Genomic DNA, 25225 nt, shown 5'->3' with positions numbered 1-25225 from the left:
ATTAATATCTAAACATGGTATTAAAAGGAAGCTCAATCTGTCCTTGAAAAAAGCAATGTATAATTTGTGTAGATGCACGAAAAAAGTAAAAGGGGGTATCATAGCTAAAATAACAACACAAAAATGCCCTGGGTTTTGGGGTACAAATTACACCTTTTCAAGAAGGGGTTAATTGTTTAGAAGGAGATGTTATAGCGTTGCAATGATGTATTTGTTATAATGAAACCACATGCTTTGGACACTTTTTGTGTCAAAGTATTCTTTAATTTTTCTCACACTGCTTAAAGCAGGAAATGTAAGCAATTCAAATGTATAAATGTATAAAGAAAAACTCCCTTTTGTGGCTACTAAACTTAGTCACAGGTAATTTCCTTCAGGAAGACATGTCGAACCATCTGTATGATTGTGCTGCAACTAACGCCAAGGTCGAATGGTGACTTAACACCACAAAGGAGGAGCAAAAGTAGCTGAGACGGAGACGGAGGGAGCGAAGGGAAAAAATTGCAGGCAATGCTTGCACTCGACAGATACATGGTTCGTGTGACAGAAGCATCAGTGCAATGCTGCTAGTTATTACCCAGCTGGGGGGCAAGCAGGCAGGCACTGGTCTACAGGGTATAAGGCTCTGTCTCTGAGCCTCGCAAGTGCTTTCACTTCTCAGGGGGAAAAAAAAGCTGCTTTCTTATTACAGAGCCATTGGAGGAACCGCAATTCCCTCGGTGACAGAACTATTTTTTTTTTTTAATCCTTCACTGACATCTTAAGGATGGCGGAGGCAGAGTTGCACAGGGAGCGGCTGCAAGCAATAGCAGTAAGTGGATTGTTACATATGACTTGCTCTTTTGTCTGGAAGCACTGGCAGGCTGGTGTGAGCTTTCCCCAGAGGAGGGTAAAGCATTCCTGCATAGTAACAGTTGCTGAATGGAGGCAGCGTGCTTCGCATGAGTCCCTTGCTGTGCGTTACCGCACTTTCTACCTGTGCAGTGCTGCTTTATTCATGCAGGAGACAAGTGATAGACTAGGAGATCATGGGTGGCAAAGGGCAAGTTTTATGGAATGCTGGGGTACGAATGAATTGGGCTTGTATGATATGCCACTTAACAGACGGCTGGTATACTGGAGCCTGCGACTGGTGCCATTATGTGTGTGCGGGGTGTGGCATTCAGAAGCAGAATGCTGATTTTTGGATCTCTTTCTGGAGAGGTTCTACAAAATATTTCCAGGAGCTGACTATGGATTACCATGACATGATATAATTAGTTCAGTAATATAGGTCCTGTTGGGCATCCTATTGTATTAACGTATAGACTACTCCTTTTGGTGGACCAGGCAACGTGGCGGACCCTATCTGAGCCACATCAAACAATTTAGGTCCAAGTACCAAAGCTAAGGCTGCACCCTTATTCTCTAAGGAAATTTTCATTCTTTTGTCTTTATTGTGCCAGGTTTGCATTTTAAAGTTACAGGTTGTATGGTTGCAGACCTCTGAATGGCATTAGTTTATAGTTTATGACTCCATTACATTTTTTTTGTCATATAATCTAAGACACTGGTACTGAAATTGTACAGACATGTAACTGGAGGGGGGGGTTGTATTACTATTTTAAGTTTATGCAAGCGCTTGTCACTCTGTGTTGTAACTTTCGAATCAAAAAGCAGCATCTCTGATGTGTGGAAAACACAATTAGTTGCTTGTTGAAAAATAATACGTCATAAAATGCAGACTGAATGGACTATTGTTTGTAAGGTTAATACTTGTTTCTAGCAGAGATGGTACATGGCAAAGCATCACGAACATGTGTGCTAGGCAACAATTGGAGTCTATTTTAAGTATAAGTATTGTATATAACTTTATACAAGAAGCATTTTCCTGATAAGAACCTTGATTTCGGTTCACAAATGTTTGGTGGGATGTAATCACGTCTGCGTCAACTTTATATATCCCCCATTTTTTGCACCAAACAATCCATGATGAAACAATGATGATGAAAACAAACAGTAATGGTGACTGGTGGCTATTTTATAATACTGAATACGATGTGAGATACAATACAAAAAAACAAGATATTTGAACAGAACAGACATTCATCATACACAATGGTAAGTGTGGAGACATTTAATCATAGAAAAGAAAACCATGAGCAATTGTGTTGCAAAGTTGAAAAAGTGGTCCTATCACCATAGCAACCAATGGAATGGTCCAGGGACATGGTTGTAAGGGCATTTTTAAACTTGGCCAGAATTGCTGTTTATAAATAACCCCAACCGTCTACGTTGGGCTGGCTTTAAATACAAAAGCATTTAGGAATAAGTGCCAAGTGAGTGGATATTATTAGAACAGGAGTTACTTGATATAATGTAGTGGTAAAGGAAATGGATCATGCTGTTTATCCTAAGTAGGAAAATATGCCCACAGTCTTTGGAAAATGTGGTTAAGACGGGTAGATGTCTATTCTTGAAAATGCGTGTTTGCAAGGTTGCTATCGGACACATAAGCGCTTTACTTTATACTTTTGGATTCAATATACTGTGCAGATATCTTTCACATATGCCATACTTTGTTTTAAATGTTTTTGCATTCTTTTCTTCTGGCGGGAAAATAGTTACTCACCGAGGCAATCATGCCACATTCTTGGCTACATGGTTTAATAGGCAGTGCCATACTAAGGCACTGCCAAACCGTTCAAAATGGTGTTTAAATAAAAAAAAAATATATTTAGGGACAAGCTTGAAGTATAAGTTTCTTTGGTAGATGTAAAAAAAGGATGTTTTTGAATTTATGAGGATATATATTTTTGCAGCTGCATAGTATATAGTTTCTTGGATGTGTAACGGTTAAAGATACAAGGAAAGTGGAAGGCACACTTATAAGTGCTTGTGGCCTATATAGCTTTTTGGCCAATGGGAGCTTTTTAAGTTTAAGCAACCAATCAATGGCACAGAAAACGGGAGCCCTTAGGCCTTTAGGGCATTAATATCTTAATGGCAGATGCTCAATCCATATATAGAGAGACAGAACATTGACCATTGTTTATTATATCGTTTATATATATAGGTGGGGATTTCTAACTATCAAAGGAGAAAAAAATATACATAGTAGAAAATTCTGTTAACGATAAGGTAGACCTTTTTACCAATTGATTTCTTTAAACCTTTCAGATCATGGGTTATTGTTTGTGTCAGTTGAAGAAAACCAGAAGTGGCACTTTCTTTGTGGATGGTTTACTGCGGTGTTGATATTTTCCAATACTCTGCAATTTTTTTATTTATATAGATAGAAAAAGTGCCAACAGCTTCCCAGAATAAATCCCAGGAATTTTGCTAGTGTACTTTGTCAACATTGTGGTTAGGAAACTTTGGAAGAGGGTTGTTGTTTCATATATTCTAGTAACACAATGTAACCGGTCTAAACTATAAACCTCCAGGGAAAGAAGACAAAACCACTTGGATAGACTGATCATGTGTGTGACAACAATCATGTATGTAACTACAGATTACACATCACCAGATCCGTTTGCTGCTTGAAACACACTGAATAATCATTTAGTACCTAAAGGAAATATAGCCAGGCAGTTTTAAAGCCAAAAGTAATGTAGGGATCACAATACTAGTAACTACAATATCCATATTTTTAAATATAAGCTTCAAATCAACAGCTATATACCAGGTATATGTAATAAGAATACCTGGGAACTCCAGGCTTCTCCTACATTTCTTAATGTGAAGGGGAAACTGCTGCCAGTGTACCGCTTCTGGTTTACCGCTGCTGGTCCTTACTGCTGCTGGGTTCCCGTTGCTGGGTTCCCGCTGCCAATGACTTGCGGGCAGGGCCGGACTGGCCTTGTGGGATAGCCACCTCAACTGTGGACGAAGGCCCAGATCTCCTATTCAAACTCCCACTCCGCATCTGCCAGTCAGCACCACACAGGAATATGGCTTTGTTTTAACTTGAAAAAATGATTGCCATAATTAATAAGCTAAATATGAAGTTAGGTCTTACATTTTACGACATTCGTGCATTCTTAACAAATCCAAATGAAATGGCATCATCGAGAAACTGATCTAGATCTAGATTGAAGGCTACACCTTATCCTCTGCTTTATACAGTTGTTGCCACCTTTATCTATTCTAGAAGAGCTTCCTCTAACAAACCTTTCATCGGGTATTTCTCCATCTTTACCAAAGAACGTTAATCATCCGTTTACTTTATGTAACATCAGTCAGCACTATTTAATATTGTAATAGCAAAAGCAACTGTACGTATGAGCAGTTTAAACCACAAAAAAGTGGTCAACCTAACATTACATTTATTTATATAGTTCCAGCAGATGTTCTAGTCTTTTTCCTTTTTTTAAATTTAGGCGCCTTAGTTCACCGGTTTAAGCAGACTCCTGTTTTAAGCTATAAAAACAGTAGCTAACTCAACTTTTTATTTGTTTTAACCCCTTCGCGACCTTTGCCGGTTCAGGACCGTCATGACAAGAAGGTCACTAAATGACCTTTGACGGTCCTGAACCGTCAAAAAGTTAAATAAGCTTAGAAAGTGATCAATGATCACTTTCTTCGCTTAAACGGCCTTGCTGCAATGCCTCGATGTCGAGGCATTCAGCAAGGCCGAGATCGGCATCGGGGGCCATGTCTGGCCCCTCCCCGGGGCGTCAACAGCCGCCATACATTGTATGGCGGCGGACGCCCGTTTTAAAAGCGTTTAGGAGGCGATCAACGATCGCCTCCTAAACTTAAATGGTGTCGCTGGAATGCCTCGATCAGGAGGCATCCAGCGACACCAAACACTTACCTTTAGGTGGGCTGTGACCGCTCCGGAGAGCGGTCACAGCCGCAGCTGCCGGTGATCTTCGCCATCAAGTAAGATGGCGGCGGCCGGGAAATAAAACAATAGAGACGAAAAAGTTCGCTAGAGGGTCTCCAGACCCTCTAGAGAACTGGCTCCACTTGCTGGTTGAATACAGGTACTGCATTCAACCATGCAAGTCAATGGAGCCCAGCTTTCTAATCACTATGTGATTAGTAAAATATTCAAAAAAAAATAAAAATAAAAAAATGGAAAAAAAAAAAAATGTGCTAACATTTAAAAATAATTATGCAGTGATGTCACTAGATGAACCATCCAGTACCAGCAAAATGTGTAAAAAAATATAAAAAAAGTATTAAAAAAATAAAAAAATAAAATTTTTTTATTATTTTGAGCAAGTGCTAAAATTTCTCAAAAATCTCAAAGAGTTAAAATAAAAGCACTTCAAATACCCAAGGGGTGTCTAATATATATAAAAAATGGCTGATGGGGTAAATTGGAGTGGCCTAGCTCACAGATAGGGCATTGGTACAGACTGACCAAAATGGAGAAAAAAAGCGCACTTCCCAAATGTGGCATTTTAAATCTGAAACAACCCGACAAACCCATGCATGTCGGGTATCACTGCACTCAGGAGATGTTCCTGAACACATATTGGGGGGGTTGTTTGACAGTGACATATACCAGAACCTGTATATCTATAACTAAAGTACAATTTGTGTGAAAAAAATTACTATTACAAAGTTTGACAAAGTGTAGTTCTATAATTGGTGCATGGAAAGGGTTAAAATACCAGCATTTGGAATACCCTGGGGTGTCTAGTTTTCCAAAATATATGGTTTGAGGGGGTTAAATTGAGTTAACCGGCTTCAAAGATATTCCAAAGAGGAGATGGAGGCAGAATGACCAAATGACCACCTGAATTACGCATGCCCCAAAAGTAGCCTTTTACCAGCCAAACAATCTGACAAACCCATGCATGTGGGGTATCGCTGTACTCAGGAGATGTTCCTGAACACACATTGGGGTGTTGTTTGATAGTGACATATACCAGAACCTGTATATCTATAACTAAAGTACAATTTGTGTGGAAAAAAAAATAAAAAAAATTACTATTACAAAGTTTGACAAAGTGTAGTTGTATAATTGGTGCATGGAAAGGGTTAAAATAACAGCATTTGGAATACCCTGGGGTGTCTAGTTTTCAAAAATATATGGTTTGAATGGGTTAAATTGAGTTAACCGGCTTCAAAGATGTTCCAAAGAGGAGATGGAGGCAGACTGACCAGATTTGTTAACCCCTTAACGACAATCCACGTACATGTACGGGGTTGCCGTGCAACGCGATAACGACAATGCCCGTACATGTACGTGGTAACGTTATTTGCCGTTTACCGCGGCGTTTTCGCCGCGATCGGCGGCATCGCGGTTTTCCTGGAAGCCTCACAAGTGAGGCTATCCAGGCAAACAAAAAAAAAGGTTTTGCAACCTTCCGATCTCCGCAATTCACGGAGATCGGCGGTTGAAACAACAGACCGGCGATGCAAATCACCGGTCTGTTAAACACGCCCCTCGAGCCCGATTCAAATCGGGTAAGGGGCATTCCAGGCTGCTTCTACATTGAGGCATGCCTGCAATGCCCCAGAGGGGGCTTCACAACCTCCCGATAGCTGTGATTCACCGTGAATCACGGCGATCGGTGGGTTAAACGACAGACCAGTGACTGAAATCACTGGTCTGTCAAACCCCCCCCACCCGAACCCGATGCAAATCGGGTGAGGGGCATTCCAGGCTGCCTCTTCATTGAGGCAAGCCTGCAATGCTCAGGGGGGGGCTTCACAACCTCCCGATCGCCGTGATTTACAGTGAATCACGGCGATCGGTGGGTTAAACGACAGACCAGTGACTGAAATCACTGGTCTGTCAAACCCCCCCCCCCCGAACCCGATGCAAATCGGGTGAGGGGCATTCCAGGCTGCCTCTTCATTGAGGCAAGCCTGCAATGCTCCGGGGGGGGGGGGGATTCACAACTTCCCGATCCCCGTGATTCACAGTGAATCACGGCGATCGGTGGGTTAAACCACAGACCAGTGACCTGGTCTGTCAATCACTCACCCCCCATTCCAGCCTGCCTCTTCATTGAGGCAATGACGTTTTTTAACTATACACTGAGGTTGTGTAGCCTCAGAGGGGGCTACACAGCCTCAGTGTATTGTAAAAAAAAAAATTAAAAAAAAATAAAATTTAAAAAAAAAAAAAAATTTTTCAAAAAAATAATAAAAAAAATATATATATATATATATATATATATATATAGTTACATGTAAAAAAAGTCACGAAAAAAGTGCAAATAGGTATATATGTATGTTTTTTTTATACACAATTAGCGCTACATACAATTAGCGCTGTATCTTCCCCAAAAAATCCCACACGCAAAGAGTTAAAATATTGGCATTATAAATGCCCATAGTGTGCCTAGTTTTAAAAAATTATGATTTGATGGGGTAAATTGAATTGGCCGGCTTCAAAGATGTCCCCAGTATGGGACGTGGGCACAGAGTGACCAGATGTATAAATGGCAAAAATATACACACCTCACAAAGGTGGCCTTTTACCTCCCAAATAACCCAACAAACCCCTGCATGTGGGGTATCACTGCGCTCAGGAGATGTTACTGAACACATATTGGGGTGTTGTTTGGCAGTGACATATACCAGGAGCGGTACATTTATACCTGAAGTACAACGTGTGTGAAAAAAATACAAAAAAAAATTACTACCGTAAAGTTTGACAAAGGCTAGTGGTAGAATTAGTTCATGGAAAGGGTTAAAATACCAGCATTTCAAATACCTTGGGGTGTCTAGTTTTTAAATATATATGGTTTGATGGGGTCAATTGCATTGGCCGGCTTCAAAGATACCCGAAATGGCACATGGGGCAGAATGACTAACTTTGGGGAAAAAATTGTTTTGAAATGGCAAAACGCTACCTGTACTTATTGCCCCCAAAACGTGCAGAAAAAAGCAAAAAAACATAAAAACATTGGGTATTTCTAAACTCAGGACAAATAGTCGAATCTATTTAGCAGGTTTTATCATTAGTTTTTGCAGATGAGTAAAAGTTTTTTGGTTTAAAAAGTGAGAGAAAGTAATTTTTAACAAAAAATCACCATATTTTATCATTTTTTGTATAGTAAATTAGATGGTATGATAAAAATAATGGTATCTAAAGAAAGCCCTGTTTGTCCTGAAAAAAACAATATATAATATGTGTGGGAGCACGAAATGAGAAAGAAGAAAATCACAGCTAAACAATAACACTGAAAAACGTTAAAAGAGCCATTGTCCCACAATATACTACGAGTAAAAACCCCTATTGTCCTTAAGGGGTTAAAAAAGATTTGGAAATCATAAAACGCTGCTTGTACTTATTGCCCTATAACGTACAAAAAACAGCAAAAAAACATAAAAACATTGGGTATCTCTAAACTCAGGACAAGTAGTAGAATCTATTTAGCTAGTTTTTTTACTTGCTTTTTTAGGAGAGTAAAAGATTTTTCAAATAAAAGTCATAAAATGTCTTTTTTTTCAATTTTTCACCATGTTTTTTTTATTTTTTTTATAGTAAATAAGATGATACGATCAAAATAATGGTATCTGAAGAAAGCCCATCTTGTCCTGAAAAAAACAATATATAACTTATGTGGGTACACTAAATGGGTGAGGAGAAAATTACACCTGAACACAAGCACCACAAAAGTGTCAAAACAGCCTCGGTCCCACAGGGTAGAAAACGAAAAATGAGCCCGGTCCTTAAGGGGTTAAACATAACAGAGAAATGAGCATTGCCTAACCTGAATCACATTTGCATATATAGGAGTATGACACAACAAAGTGCTTTATACATACATATTCTTCTTTGTCAACTCCTTTCTCCAACATCAACAAAGATCTTACAAGTATAGCTCCAAAAGAGGCAACTATTGGGATTAACAAATAATCAAAACACAAACCGCAAGTTAGACACTTGTTACACATTTATCGCATCGTTTTGGACTGATGTTAACAAAAAGCGTAGAGCTGAGGGTTATGTTAGACATACTAAGTATACATTAGTAAATGAAAGTTCAATTTATGTATCAGTGGAACACTGGGTTAACAGTAAGTGATGAAAAAGTTCTTAATATCGCCTCTCGTGATGGGTATGTCCAATATACCGCAAGACATTTTATTTCAGGACACATTCTTCATGTGCCGCTAGCTACCTTGCTGAGGCCATTTGGATGGATTAACAGCTCTATTTTGGATTACCACCACTGTGACTCAGTGATAAAGTCTGAAGAGGTGCAAAATGTTTCTTGTGCCTGCAGAACTCATGATGTGGAAAATTAACACTGAAACAAAATACCGGGTCAGATCACCAAAGGTCTTTGCATCAGACCTCTTGAAAACCCATCATTTATATTGTAGCTTTTACACTTCCCAACTTACGTAGGACCCCCTTCCCAACTTCCGTAGGTCTCTTCCCCAGGAGCTCTTGACGCATTTCCCCCCTGAATGTTAGGTATCAACCACTGCTTCCTTTGTGATCTCAAGTGCCATATTGGAATGCAGCATGCCTTTCCCAAGATGGTGATGCCCTGGAACCAATGAGAGTAAAAAGGTTCCAAGAGGGTCTGTCCTCCTGAGACCTTCAGGCTAATCATAGGTACTGCAATGGAGCCCTGTAAATATGGAATATAAAATATAGAAACAATAAAGACAAAGAATAAATCCAGTAATGTCACAATGACATTAAAAGGGGAACCAGATCCAAGTAAATGTCAAAAATGCCCAAACACCTCATGCCCCTCTTTTTAGAAATACATTTATTTAGAAAATACATTAAAAGATCCTTTCTTGCTCCGAAGTACAAAAATAAGAAAAATAACGTAAAATGTAAGGGGGCATTTTATACTCTTATGAAATGGCAAAACCCTATAGCTTACAAAAAAACATGAAAAAATTGGGTATTTCTAAACTCAGGACAAATACCGTATTTGCTCGATTATAAGACGAGGTTTTTTTCAGAGCAAATGCTCTGAAAAATACCCGTCTTATAATCGGGGTCGTCTTATAATCAGACCTCAAATAGGTCTGACTATGAGACTAAGATCCAGATCCCCCGCAGCTGCAGGGGACCTGGATCCTCCTGACCCCCCCCCGCCCCACTTACCGGTGCTTCTGAGTCCCCGGTGTGCAGCCGGGGCAGTGTGTAGATTCGCGTAGACAACTTACGCTGCAGCCGGAAGGAGGTGTCATTAAGGGGTTAAGACTAAAATTTTGTATTTAGAGAATGTCTATGCACTTGGATATTATGATGCCAACCAACCAACCATCACCAGCTGAAATTCTGTTGAACATCTGCTACAACCACAATTATGAACTTCCAGTTAAGCGAAAAATTGTGACAAGTAGCACTTAAGCTGTTCACGTATAAATATATTAGTTCATCAGTTGTGTTTATTTAATATGCATTGACTTGCCTTCCCAGTTTTAACTTTCATTGCACAAGATGCTTCTTGTTGTCAAGGAGAGCAACATGGTGTCCCCTCGTAACCTTATTTCAGCTATTTCGTGAAGGACCCTCCTCGTCTGTTCCGCAGTCCAAATTGTTATGTGATGTAGAACTTGTTGTGTTCTCTCTACACTCTCATCAGTTCTGCAGAACGCGTTGGCACTTTATAAATCAATAAATGGTAATCCATGTAGAAAATTGCATTTAAATATGCCAGAAATAATTGGTGGTAGAAACAGTACATGCTTTCAAAGATCTGCATTGCATTTCTTTTTAAAGGGACACTTCAGCCGTCATAAACTCTTTAAGAGTGGTCTCTTTAAGGCTTGGAAAGAGGTTTGGGGGCCTGATGAGACTCCCCATGTGCATGTACAGAAAGCACTCAGAATTAACCCACGAAAAGGGGAGCATGAAGCTGCAGCTTCTCCCAAAAGTTTTATTTTGAATAAACATTTAATTTACAAGCATATAAAATGTATTCTTTGTTGCGGTGGCTGTCTGGGACGTAAGACTGTCCCTTTAAGCACATTTTCTCTTTGTAAAGTAGCCGGACCTCTGTGAGATGTTTAGAACGCCAGGGAATCCTGCTGATCACTTGCTAGCTGGCTTCTGGTATGTGATGCCTGAGGGTGCTTTGAATAGCTAGCGATCTGATGTGTTTACACAGATGCCATTAATTCGAGCCCCTCTACGTTTGTTTATCGTGATGCAGATAGAACACTGAGTGGGGGTTACAGACTAGCCTACCAAGCTCTAAAAATAGACGCAGCTGCCCATTCCCAAACAATACCAGTCTGGGTGCAAATAAGGAACACATCAAGTGAGAGCTGCTCGGGATCGATAGAAGCTCTCATGTTTCACGTGTGTAGTGTGTAGAGCAGGCCCGGACTGGGACAAAAAATAGGCCCGGGCATTTAAGCCTGAGCAGCCCATATTTATTTATTTATTTATTTATTGTTAAAGCCCACCCTTCATGTACCATCTTTGCATTTAATCATTCACACAAATCATTAACACATTCATTAATGCAGTCTCACAAATCAAGGCCGGCCTTGGTGGGGACTTCCCGGCCCCTTAGAGTGGCGGACCCGGTAGGTAGGGTAGGGGCCTGGAGCTGCAGCTCCATCAGCCCCTAAGTCAATGCGGCCCTGCCGTGGCCCGGCCCACCGGGCAAATGCCCGGTGTGCCCGATGGCCAGTCCGGGCCTGGTGTAGAGCTGTCAGCTGGGCTCACTGTATGCCATCAGTTATAATTAGTTTGGACGAGGTCTCATTATGCTTTCTGTACATAACTTACCGCACGGGAATTATATTCTTATTGCGAGCAGGGCCGGACTTAAGTTAAGTTATTAATAACTTTAGAAGCATCTGAATAATTATCATAATATTTATTAAAATTAGCAATTACTCTGTGTTTAACTCTGTAACACTTTGTGTTAGGGTGTATGCAAAATGGATCCTTGTTATTCATCTAAATGTATGTAGAAGCTGCCTCAAATATTCATGACCACAGGTACTGTACATGGCAAATTGATTGGCCTTAAAGTCATTTACAGAAACTTTTTGCGGCTTCTTCTGAATGTTCTGAGAAACTGATGCATGTCTATCTTCAGTCTGGACATACTTGAGAACCTCCCAGAGGTGACCCCCTCTCCCTCTCCATTACATTGTTGGGTGAACAACATATGTCCAAAGTGCCTTGTGGCTACTTTGCAATATATTGATGTTGAGTGTTGCAATATGATGTCATATCCCAGCTTTCTGCCTCAATACGATGAGAGGGGGAATGGACACAATAGGTAGGTGGATGATCTTGGCCGGGCCCAACTTATAACCATATCCCCAATGGATGTGTGACACTTTGGACACCTGAAATATTGGGGCGCATGTTGAGATGAAGAAGAAGGGGTGGGGGTGAATCTCTTTCTAAAACACATTAAATATGAAAAAATGTGAGTCCTTTCTTTATAGTAAACATATGGCATAGATTAATACAATACAATTTCAATTGTATAGGTACATGCTAGAGCAATTATACCTTTATTATACAGTGTTTGTCTATGCATAGCAATCCACTGACGCTTCTAGAACAAAAGAGCAATTCATATTTGCCAGCTTTGCACTCCATACAAAATAAATGTGTCTCAGCTTAAGGCAACGCTGGCTTGCATTTTACGCCCACAAACTGTGCAAGAATGTTCCCCTAATTAAAACCTCCTCGGAATCACAATGATGGAGGCTGCTGTACAGCGAGAAGGGAAATAGCTCTCTAGTGATCACATGACAACATACAATAATTACACCGAAAAACAGAACATATATTAATTAGTAAGAGGAAAGTGATATCAACAATGACCGCAGTTGACACATCTGCCATTTTATACTGGACAACTATGAGTTACGCATACTGCAGGGCAATCTTTTCAAGAATTGCTGTCATTCTGTACAGAATTCATAGCTGATTCGTGATACATCTGGCAAACGTAGTAGCATACCCATGTTTTCATCGTGGAGCACAAAAATCTTTGCCATTAGACAAGTCATGCGTTTAGATGTGTGCTTTGGGCCTCGACCCACCTTTGGGTTCTGATTATTATCACTATACATATTGCCAAACTAATTACTGTTATCAGTAAATCAGCTTAATGAGGGTTACTTATCTAGAATGCAAAGTTTGGAAAGTGACCTTATCACCACACCAATGGAATGTTGCTGTGGATTGGGTCATTCTATTGGTTGCTATGGCAATAAGGCAATGTCCTAAACTTTGCACTACGATCATTTTTTTTATACATGACCTTTACTATTTCTTAACAGTTCAAGCATCCTCTGGTGTAGGCATATATTCTATATTAAATTGTTGGCTTTGATTAGTGGTAAGGTTTTTGTACGTGTCTACTGTTCATGTTTGCATGGCAACGCTTAATATTTGCTTAGTCACTGGTGTGTATATATACTATACAGTAACTAAGTGAGAGTGTGCAGGCACCTGCAGCAAGTACATTATAAATCCCGAAGCAGTTTTAATCCTAACATTTTTCATGGAGCAGTGACAGTGTATATTCATATGTATACTTCCTGCATATTTCTTTATAGCACTTCCAATAAAGTCCACGGGAGTGCTGGAAGCCAGTCACATGCATGGTAGTTGATCTCTAGATTGTAAGCTCGTTTGAGCAGGGCCTTGCTTACCTGTTATTTCTGTATGTCAAATCGTTAAGTTATGTACTACCATACCTGGGAACTTCTCGGCCCCGGCTTCCTGGAGCCTTCCCTTGTGGGAGGCGGTCAGGATTGCACAATGACGTCAGCGGGCAGTCCCGCTGACGTTGATGGGCGGCCCCGCTGACGTTGGTGGGTGATCCGACTGAAGTCGGGGGCATTCCCACTGACGTCGGGGGCGTTTCTGTTGACGGCAGCGGGAAACACCCCCTTTTAAAGGAAAAAATGGGTGGGGAGCGGGGCGTGTCATGACCCCGCGACCCGGAGGAGTCTTGACCCAGAGAACCGGAGGAGCAGCGCTCACCCGGCAATCTCCTTGTCAAATCCGTAGAGTTCCCAGGTATGTATACTTCTTGTTATGTCTTGTCTACTCTTTGTACAGCGCTGTCGAATATGATGGTGCTATATAAGACAATGATAATAACGCCAGTGTACATCCTGAAAAAGTGGTAAGAATGTCCACAAGGAAAAGGTTGTGACCCATTCAGGTCATGGTGACCCCTGTGGAAATGCATTAGGGATTCTACAAAATCCTCGCATATGCATTTATCCCTCATCTATATGCCTGCAGGAGATGCGTTCAGCTGAACACATCTCCTTGGCACATAAAATACTTACCGCTAGCCAACCAGTGGTAATAATTATCAAATCATGGAGGTCGTAGGCAACTGCAAGGCTGCAACTTCCATGTCAGCTTAGTACTTTATTTCTTCTTTTTTTTGAGGAGGTACCAGGGACAGTAAGAAATAACCCCAATATGACATAATTAGGGGTGGCGCTGTAATAACCACAATAATTACAGGAAATCAAAAAAAAAAAGTCATAAAAAATTGTACACTTTACAGTCGAAAAATAAAAAATAAAAACTTGGCTGACCAGTAGCCCCAAATTATTGCAAAAATAATTAAAGTGTTTAAGGGAGTGCTTCAGTCATCCAAAACATAAAAAAGTATGTGGGGTGTAACTCTACTCGTGGGATGTTTTGGTACATTAATTGGATTTCTTTCTTTTCCGCACTGGCACCAACAAAATTAGAACATGGAATTCATATCCATTTTAAAAGACATGAAAGAAAAAATGCATGACATGTTTCCAACAAGCACTGTCTGTAGATTAGAAGCTATTTATACAGAGTGGGTTATCTGTGATTATCGTATGTCTGGCAGACAGAATTCTGAAGTGCACAGACCGGCGATTCATTTTGTAACGTAATTCATAAATATTGTAACTCAAAAATAGTAATTAAAAAAAACAGAAACCTGATTATACCATCGTATATTACCCCCATTCCGTGAATCTATGTGCATATATCCTTATAAGATAATATTAGCACCAGTGATGTACTTAATATATTATTACTTTGCCTATAGCACAAATGAATAAAAGTACTACATGCCCACATACACAAAATATAAAAATACTGATATAAACACAGGCAGGTTTAGAAAATCTTAACCATTCCATTCCCCCTTGGATAAGAAATAAAGCTGTTATGGTAGTGATGGCAAATATATGGTGTCCACCTTATCAGAGAAGAACTTCTCTCAGAGATCCTTTCTTCCTACAGAAGGTATAACCCTCCATATTCTGTTGGACCAATGCAACCATATGTACTTTCTTCACTAAATAAATTTCGATACAGGTGGTACATGTAACCTCTTGGGTACTTTTCATGGTTGTACTAAATGGGAACAATTTTTGTAAAAAGGGCATTGGATAGTTTGAAGTTCATTGTCTGTTACAATTGCGGAGGTTATCAACTGCAGTGATTGCCTTCTTCACATTGCTCTAGAGATCTAACAGGTCTTCTTTCCTCAGAGTTATCCTTGAACCTATGTTTCTCACACTCTCTTTCTCTCGGATTTAGGAATATTACAATTCAAGCAGATAAAGCAGCTTTTTAGGACCCCGATAGTTACCTGCAGTGAGAGGTACCTATGTATGTGTCTGCTATCTTCCCAGAGTCCCCTGCCAAGACACTGGAGATGCTGTCAGTGCTGTGTTAGTGGTGATGTTGTATGTTATCCTTCCTATAGTACATAGGCAGGGTACGTTGACACTCACAAAATGATGCATCTATTTTTACATGCATTTTAGGGCACTTGTAGCAGCAACTGTCAACCAGAATATAAGACCAATTTTTGAAGTATTTTGTACTGTTCACAGCTAGCTGTGTTTGATGATGTATAATTTATCATGTTGTTTAATCACTATAATGCACTTTTTATAACTCACATTTGAACATACGTCCCACAACCCTTAGTGTGTATAATTAAAATCTCACGTGTTTTAGAGGTAGACCCCTAAGTCTTTAGAGTACTTAGAGCCACCAATGATCTCTGCCCAACAGTTCTCATCAACAGCTTACCAATATTTGGTTTAGCTTTCCATAACTTAATTGGTTAATCACTCCTCTTATATTAATATTTTTCAGCAGTACTTATTTTTTATTGTAGTCCACTTGAATTGCAGTTCTCTAAATCTGATAACCTTTAAAGAAATGCGTGAACCCATTGAGATGTGGTATTGTTAATCCTTAAACAATTGACTACACGAAAATAACCTGGTATTTAATGCTAGCAAAACTCTGCAGGAACATTAATAAGAACTAGAGCCATAATCAACAGAGATCAGCGTAACTCACCATGACAACACAGTGACAGTACGTCAATCCAGCATGTGGTAATGAGTCAGTGTGTCTCAACAATACTGACGGGTGATTTTATAAAGAGATAACAGGTCAGCCTGTTGTGAGTCATTATTAATAATGGCACAGACCTAGGTTCCATGCTTGATTGCTGATGTTGAAGATACAATAAGACATGAGATATTCAACCTGGGTTGCATTGATGTCCTTCGGTTGTCAGCATATCTGGGACCTCCCGCAACACCAGAGGGGCCACCCAATGACATCAGCGGTACCGCCTTCCAACATCCCACAAGGCAGCCAAAAAGCTCCCAGGTGGGAAATCAGTACTGCATAGGGACATATAGATAAATCAGGGCTCCTGTGTGAGGATTGTGACAAGAGAAAAGGGTTGGCCCGGAAGTGGGCACTGGGCATATAAATGGGGATGAGGTGCGGTCACCCCATCTAATCCAAATAGGCATGATGTTGTGATGAGGCAAAATTGGGGCTGCAATGGAGTGCCTGAAAATTGATACAGTCTTGCAGAAACAGGGACTGTTGAGGAGCCTGACTGCAACAAGTTTTGTGCTATGTCCCTTTCTGTCTCTAGCAGATAACATTCATGACAGCACTTTAATGAGTGTTCTGATAGCCTTCTGGTGTTTTTGGTATACTCAGCAGATAGGAATTCTAAGCAATATATCACACCAGGGGCTCCAGTGAATTATTTTCTAAAAAAGCACAAGCGTGGAAATACGTTCATGCAAATGAAACTGAAAAATACCCTACTTGCTGTCGGCATTGTGCCAATAAATTGACTCATACCTTCCTGAACTACAAGAAATGATTCTAAAACCAAAATGTGTATTTATCGGAATTGTATAGCATGCATTTTTCGTACGCATTTTAGGTCATGAAGATTTACCAAACTTTTATTTTTCAACACAAATTAGTTAGCTATTACATATGTCATGTTACTATAAAACTATACATTTTACATTCTCTGCAGAGTTCAAATTATGGGTGTTAGAATATCAGAAACTGATATATAGCTAAGCACACAGACAGCAGTAATATCCCGGGATTTTAATGGTACTTGAAATTGAACTTGTTCATAATTATTCATTGAATGCCAGCCAAGAACATTCCAAAACAAAAAACTCAGCTTACCATTATAGGACCCAGGATACAATACAGGCGGACCTTAAATAGAGTGTCCCTCTTTAAGAGGGAGATTCCCTCTTGGGTACCCATATCCCTATGGTATTCTTTCTTGTAATTACAGTATGTTGCTTTTTTTTTCAGCAGCTCAGAACATGGAAATCTAGTTTATTAAAAGATCCTGGGCTACAACCCAAAGGAAAAATACAATATTGATTTAGGAGCCAAATGACTACGAAGTGGAGAAATATTTAAAGTACATTAGAATTTATCTAACTAGCCATGGGACTTTGATCAAATCTTAGCACTTCACTATCTAGTATAACTTTAGTAGGCTCATACTCCCCCAATGGTATATGCCTGTGACCTAAGTGTTGATGTCCCTGACCTCTTGATTCCTGGCATATGATGTGGTGCAAAGGCACCCAACATAGGACCCGGTTTGAATGACTGTATGAAGTTCCATGAAAGGAGCTTTAGCCCTTTGAGTTCTGGGATAATTTTTGGTTTGGTGGGCCCTGCAGGCCAAGACAATTTTTGTGGGTTTACTTTAGTTATAATAACAAAGTCTATGTGGGTTTTTTTTTCAGGACAAATTAAGCTATTCATAAATATCCTAGGAAATGTATCCAACAGATATGATGGCATATGCATATAAATTGGAGACAGAGGCTGTATAAGTGACAGTACCGATCATGTCCGAGGGTAGGCAGACATAAGATGGGGGTTATATGCCATATAATTATACTAAAGTAACACAATCTAGAAATACAGTGACTTTTTTTGTCCTGCATGACGATGCTTTTGTGGGTCACAGATTTGATTACTGTTCTTTGTGATATTATATGTTGCTGGTTGAATGTCTAATCAGCCCCAATATTGGTTTTTAGTGGGTGTCATTATTGTTGAAGTAATAGGTGTATATACATAAGAATTTCTATACATTTATGTGCATGTACTTCATGTATTTATTTTTACCGTTGGACTGTGTGTGGATTGATTTTTCTTGTGTGCCGGCAAACTAATCTAGCTATAGATCAGCTGTCTATGTGTAGGCACGTTTCATTAACACATTACCATGGAAACTGGCAGCGACACTAAGTTTACTTTATCTGTAGACACTTTTCCCCCTGCATTGTCTGGCTTCCATATAACGGATGGTTGACAATTTCATTTCATGGAAATCAAGAACTTCAATAGAGGATGGAAGCGCTGCTGAGTGACCATTATAGCCCCATTTTGTGGCATATTCAAAGAACCCCAACGGCGGCTCCCATGATGCATCTTCTAGACTAAATGCAATTAAACATTGTGAATAGGGGTAATATATATATATATATATATATATATATATATATAATTATCTCTTGCTTGCTCTACCATATGTTAAAAATATCTGCAATGTTATGTTGATTAAATGGTTAAAACAACCAAAGTACCATGCAGTTACATCGTCAGCAGCAGGAAACACTGAGAGTAGGTGAAACATGTTAAATAATGGACATTTAAGACAACACATAACAAACAAAAATTAAATCATTTTATAGGATAAGATATCCATGCAATATTTATAAAGGCTGTGGCATTGTGCAGCCGTGGTTTGTTCACACATATAAATGCACATAAAATTAGTAGAAGCCCACAAGGTTGATGTGTCACTTCCAAGACTGCTTCTCAAGCGTGCATTCATTGCGAAGGCACGAGTCTGCTGCAAATTCTTTTTATTAGCACATCTCGGTGATATTGTGCAGGCCTCCAAGCCGGCCCAGAGGCTGCGAAAACAAATCAACGAACACCGGCAGACAAAAATGGGAAAGCATAAAGTGATCCAATTGTTTGCTTTATTTGTATAGATAAGTCAAGGTAATTTCACAATGCAGCCTCTAAAAAAGGGTTCATTTTTCCTAAATATTGAAGTCACCGCAGCCTCCCTGTGCACTGCGGTGTTTCTACGTAGAACACTCAGCAGAGCTGCTTCACTCCTGTCCCTATCATGATTTGGCATTCTAGTTTGTTCAGTAGGCTATTGTGCATTCAACAACACTATAGATCTAAGTATAATGAGTGCTGAAGACGTGTACATTTATTATTGTTATTATTATTATTAACTTTTATTTATTAAGTGCCAACAAATTATGCAGTGCTGTACAATTTACGTGAGGCAGTTAACACATACATAACATAATATACATTAATACATACAGATACATCGGGTGTAGAGAATCCTGCCTGTGAGCTTGCCATCTAGCCTCATAGTACTTTAGCACAAAGTTCTTGGCTTTGAGGACCACCGCTATCTGGGGTTAGCCCTGTCCCTTTACATCTCTAACTCCTCAATGCCACTCGCCCAGAAGAGGGACAGCTTCCAATGACCTACCCTGGGAAGTTCCCATGTATGTTAACTAGTAATTATACAAATACATTGAACAAATAGAAAAGAAAACCAACAACCTCAGCTTCATTTTGTTGAGCTGTCTGTGCAGTGACTTTTATTGGATCATTATTATATTTTATATCCTGTTCAGATTTGCAGGATGTGGGTGTATTCTTTATTTTTTGTAAAGTCCCTATTCAAGAGAACATTTTCCCAGTAACATTTTAAAATCACAGATCTACTGGTTTCTTTTCAGTCTCTGTGGCTATTACGGTATAAGATTAAACATCTGGTGTTGGACCGGGTATTACTTTTGTCTTCTTTTCTGGATATGCATTTATTAACAATCTTTGGGTTTTTTGTATTTATTATTTTGTTTTATAATGTTTAATATGTGTCCTCCCTTATGGGTGCAAGTTTTTGAGTTGTTTCAAGTCACATTTGCAACTCACAAGATACTTGTGGACTAATGAATCTGAGTGTTGCTTGCTTTAATCAACTGATGCCATAGAAACATATGTGAGTTGAGTTTTATTTTCTGCACCTAAATATACAAGTTGGAAATAGTTAATTTGGATAACCAGATGTTTATTGAATACACCTGCACAAAATATTATTTAATTTGCTGGGGTTTGAATCGGTAGCTTTGACACTTAACAGTTTAAAAGATAAATCATGGTATTAATTGTACCAAACTTTGGGCACAAAAAGGGCAATGAGATTAGTTTACAATTTGATGGCATCTAAACTGTCTCAGGAATCAATTTTGATGGCCTATGATCTCTCTTCCTGTTGATGACACCGACGTTAAAGGAATTATGCTTGTCCTTTTTGAATGTCAATTATTGTAATTGTTTAGTTTCTCTCCTGGAAGCTGAGATCAGTGGCAACCTTTGGCAGTGCCTCAACCACAAAAGCTTTCTGAACCAATCTATAACAATCAGCAACTGGGTAGAGATAACTTGATGAGAGGAAAAAGGAAGTAAAATGGTTGCCCCCATGGCATAATATAAAGTTTTGAATACCATACATTGTTATTTTCATACATAGATTTGTTTGGTGTATAGAACGGTAAAATGGAGGATTTAAGAAAAATGACATATCTGCCAAAAATAAGGGGTGAAATAACTTGATGGGGAGGAATAATCAAATGAGACAGTGGGGCAGCTACGCAGGGCAGCGACACACTGCCCAAATATCAGGGCATGCCCACAAAAACTAGGACTGGGAGGTATGGCAGTTTCATTTAGATTATATTCGTTGTTTAGTCTACTATAGTGTAAAGTGTAGGATCTGGGGAAGTTACAGATCTGCTAAACATCTATTTAACCCTTTGAATTATAGTATTTAGATACATTTTCCTCCTAGAAGGCTGGGCTAATTTTTCATAGTTCTTTTTATATTTAGTTGACAACCTTATAAACATCTTAAATTTTACCTTTGAAATATATATATATATATATATATCAACAAATTAAGCACCTTGTTATATAATATATAAAAAACAATTATTTTGCTGTATCTGCTAAAGCAAAAAGTAAAAAAAAAAAAAAAACTTTTCAGAAAGCTCCTACCCTCGTTAGTAGGGTTTATCTATTTACCTATGTATGACAGTACATAACAATGTTAGAGGGCTCTGCCACACCATCACACACACACAGCAGATCAGGATCTGACACACCGACACAAAAACACACACCAGGACAGGCTCTGACACACCGGCACACCAAACACACACACCAGGACAGGCTATACCACACTGACACCCAAACACACATACCAGGACAGGCTCTGCAACACCGACACACCAAACACACACCAGGACAGGCTCTGCCACACCGATACACCAAACACGCACACCAGGACAGGATCTGCCACACCGACACATCAAACACACACACCAGGACAGGCTCTGCAGCACCGACACACCAAACACACACCAGGACAGGCTCTGCCACACCGATACACCAAACACGCACACCAGGACAGGATCTGCCACACCGACACACCAAACACACACACCAGGACAGGCTCTGCAGCACCGACACACCAAACACACACCAGGACAGGCTCTGCCACACCGATACACCAAACACGCACACCAGGACAAGCTCTGCCACACTGCCACACCAAACACACACCAGGGTAGGCTCTGCCACACCGACACCCAAACACACACACCAGGACGGGCTCTGCCACACCAACACCCACATCAGCATGGGTTAATCTACACAAAGCATAAAAAATGCTTTCCACACTGGTTTGTTTTTTTGTGTGTTTCCCCCCTTGTGTATTGATTCCCCAGCCAGGTCCCCCTTTGGTTTTAATGTATCCCCCCCACACCTGTGTGTATTACCCATGTGCATTTGTGCCCCCAGCCACCCCTCTTTGTGCATTTATTCCCAACCACCCTTGTGTATTAATTTATGTGATGTCCCCAGCCAGCCCCCCTCTCTTGTGTATTGATGCTCCCTTTTTTACTGGTTAATGTACCCATATGTATTGCCCCCAGCCACCCCATTTTGTGTAATGATTTATGTGATGCTCCAACCACCCTGTTGTGTACTTATACCCCCCAGCCACTGTTGTCCCAAGGCACCCCCCCTTTGAATATAGGTCCCCTTACACCTATCACCCAAACAATTTTTTTTAAAATACTTTTTTGCTGGCTTCCTTCCCTGCAGACTGCTCTACTCCGGCGCGTTCTTCTCGTCACAAGGAACTGTTTTGTGTGAGCCCGCCGCCTTGAGCGGTACATCGGGTCTACAAAGGGGCGGGACAAAGAGCCTCACTGTGCGGTCCGGTGCAGGCATGCCAGCGGCTTAATGATTTTAAAGTGGTCGGCGTGTCTTGCGGCCGCTTTAAAACTCGCAGCCACATCTGCTGCAATCGCATCTCGGTGTGCCAGCCAGTTCGTGCCGGCCCACCGCAGGTGTTGCGGGCTTTTGCACTACATTATAGACAGCCCTGGCACGGTCGCTTAATTTAGATTCAGGGCAGCCTGGGGGGCAATTGCCCCCCCCGGCTTAGCCCACCCCTGCATGTGATTATATGTATGGAATGGAAATCTTTTTTTTTTCAAGTGGGGGCACATATGACACCCATGTTGATTAGTAAGCTATGAAATAAAATAAAACCTATACAGGTCAATTAAAAAGAACCAAAAATAATTTAGAACCAATAATAACAATCCAACTGCTAGAAGACAAAAATACCATTATTAAAGTAATAATATGAGTGCTGACACTTTAAACTGAATTATTTTGGCCAGTTTCTCTAGAAAATCCACGGCCTTGCTAAGCATTCCTACGCATCATAACAGTGAATTCAAGAGCACTATTGGATTTCATTCTGTCTGGGGTGCTGATTTAGACGAATATAGCACAGCTGTAATCCAGATGTGTTTAATTTAAGGAGAGGAACAGGGCCCCTTTGTCTACACCACTACTGGACCTCATTTTACTGAAATTGCAGTCTGTCTGTATAGGACGGTTGTTCTTCTCAAAGGCATGCTAGCCTCTTTGATAACAGCATTTCCTCTGGCAAATTTAAAACAATACAGAAGAGGGGACAAAAATAAGCCTGGGTGATATTTTTGCTGATAGTAATAGAGAAATTAAAAATTGTATAAAAAGAAAGGATTGTTTGGGAAACAAGTTACCATTTAAGATTTTGACAACAACATTGGCATGCATTAAGACATATCGGTAAAGAAGATGGAAAGGACAATGCTCCTCCTCAATGACCACAACTAGATCCAAATAAATTTAATTTAGATTCTAAAACCCATGCTAAAGTTGGAATCTGATGTATATACAAATGTCATGTTTATCTTATCTGATAATAACGATAACAATAAGTTTGCGCGATTATTTACTTTAGAGTGTACACCAATCAGCCATAACATTATGACCACTGACACTGTGTGGGATATATAAGGCAGCAGGTGAACATTTCATCATCAAAGTTGATGTGTTAGAAGCAGGAAAATGGGCAAGCTTAAAGATCTGAGCGACTTTGACAAGGGCCAAATTGTGATGGCTAGACGAATCGGTCAGAGAATCTCCAAAACTGCAGCTCTTGTGGGGTGTTCCTGATCTGCAGTGGTCCAAGAAAGGAAAGGTGGTGAACCAACCACAGGGTCATGGGTGGCCAAGGCTTACTGATACACGGGGGGGGGGCGAAGAATGTCCCATGTGGTCAAATCCAACAGAGCTACTCTAGCTCAAATTGATGGTTCTGATAGAAATGTGTCAGAACACACGGTGCATCGCAGTTTGTTGTGTATGGGGTTGCCTAGCCACAGACCAGTCAGGGTGCACATGGGAACCCCTGTTCACTGCCGAAAGTGCCTACAATGGGCCTGTGAGCGTAAGAACTGGTCCATGGAGCAATGAAAGTAGGTGGCCTGGTCTGATGAATCACGTTTTCTTTTTACATCACGCGGATGGCCGGGTGCCCGTGCGTCGCTTACCTAGAGAACACACGGCACCAGGATGCATCCATGGAGGCCCCACCTTGCAACTTACAGGACTTAAAGAATCTTCTACTAACGTCTTGGTGCCAGATACCACAGCACACCTTTAGAGGTCTTGTGGAGTCCATGCTGGAGACAAATGAAATTATTCTTTGCAATGACAGCAGAAAGTAATGATAATTATATCAAAGATTGTTAATTGATGTTAGTGTCTGGGCGCCTGTCTCTGATTGTAATAAGTGCTACTAGTACTGGAGATCCATTTTATTTTTACCCCAATTGTGTTGTTGTATGTTGCATATTGCATATCTTTTACACAGCATAAATGAACATAAAGCAAATTATAGTCATGTTTAAATAATCTAATCCACTGAGATCAGAGGAAATCACTAAGAAGATATCCCTCAAAGTTACTGTGTTGTTCAGCCTACTTAGGTCCATATGATAATGACATCATGGCATATGTCACATATCAAATACAAGAAAAGTAACAGGCAGTTTTTAAGTAAAACTTGAAGTCCACATGCTACTTTCTATATAGGTGTATAAATCTGCACCTTTAGAATCCTTCTTGAACTTGTTACATTATTAGATGATTGATAGGTTTTACGCTAATATATTACCATTATATATAATAAAGCATTGTTTACATAAATGTGACTGATTAAGGATTGCTTATTTCGTACTATTGATTTATGGTTAATGTGACAATAGAGTACAGTTTTTTGCAGACATGGCATTTTAAATGATTTGGATTTAGATCATTACTATTCGCAGCCTTAATCTGCCATTCACAATATACATTTATTTACGGAATCCATTTCTTGCAGCTTATAGTGTCAGGTCAAGTCAAGATTCCATCATTGATGTGCAGGAATGATAAAGATCTGTTGTTTCATAGTCCTTTGCTGTTGCCGAAAGGGATTTTTTTTTAGCTCGTCTTGCTGGGTGTTTTGTTTATGGGTATTCAAAGTAATAAATCTCTGATGCCGCG

General features: G+C 40.0%; 1 protein-coding gene across 2 annotated transcripts in view; it reads left to right on the top strand.

Annotated features, from left to right (window-relative positions):
* The first annotated feature begins 486 nt into the window (after nt 1–486).
* PALM2AKAP2 (PALM2 and AKAP2 fusion) overlaps nt 487–25225 on the top strand; it is a 120601-nt gene continuing 95862 nt past the window's right edge. Inside the window, exon 1 of one of the 2 annotated variants that reach the window (XM_053465774.1) lies at nt 487–811. In XM_053465774.1, coding sequence (XP_053321749.1) covers nt 767–811 — 45 coding nt within the window. In that variant the 5' untranslated portion in view covers nt 487–766. The remainder of the gene's footprint in view (nt 812–25225) is intronic. The other variant, XM_053465775.1, reaches the window with a different exon arrangement.

The sequence above is a fragment of the Spea bombifrons genome, chromosome 1, assembly GCF_027358695.1.
Source record: "Spea bombifrons isolate aSpeBom1 chromosome 1, aSpeBom1.2.pri, whole genome shotgun sequence".
NCBI lineage: Eukaryota > Metazoa > Chordata > Amphibia > Anura > Pelobatidae > Spea > Spea bombifrons.
Note: the sequence above shows the minus strand (reverse complement) of the source record. Positions and strands in the feature narration are given on the sequence as shown.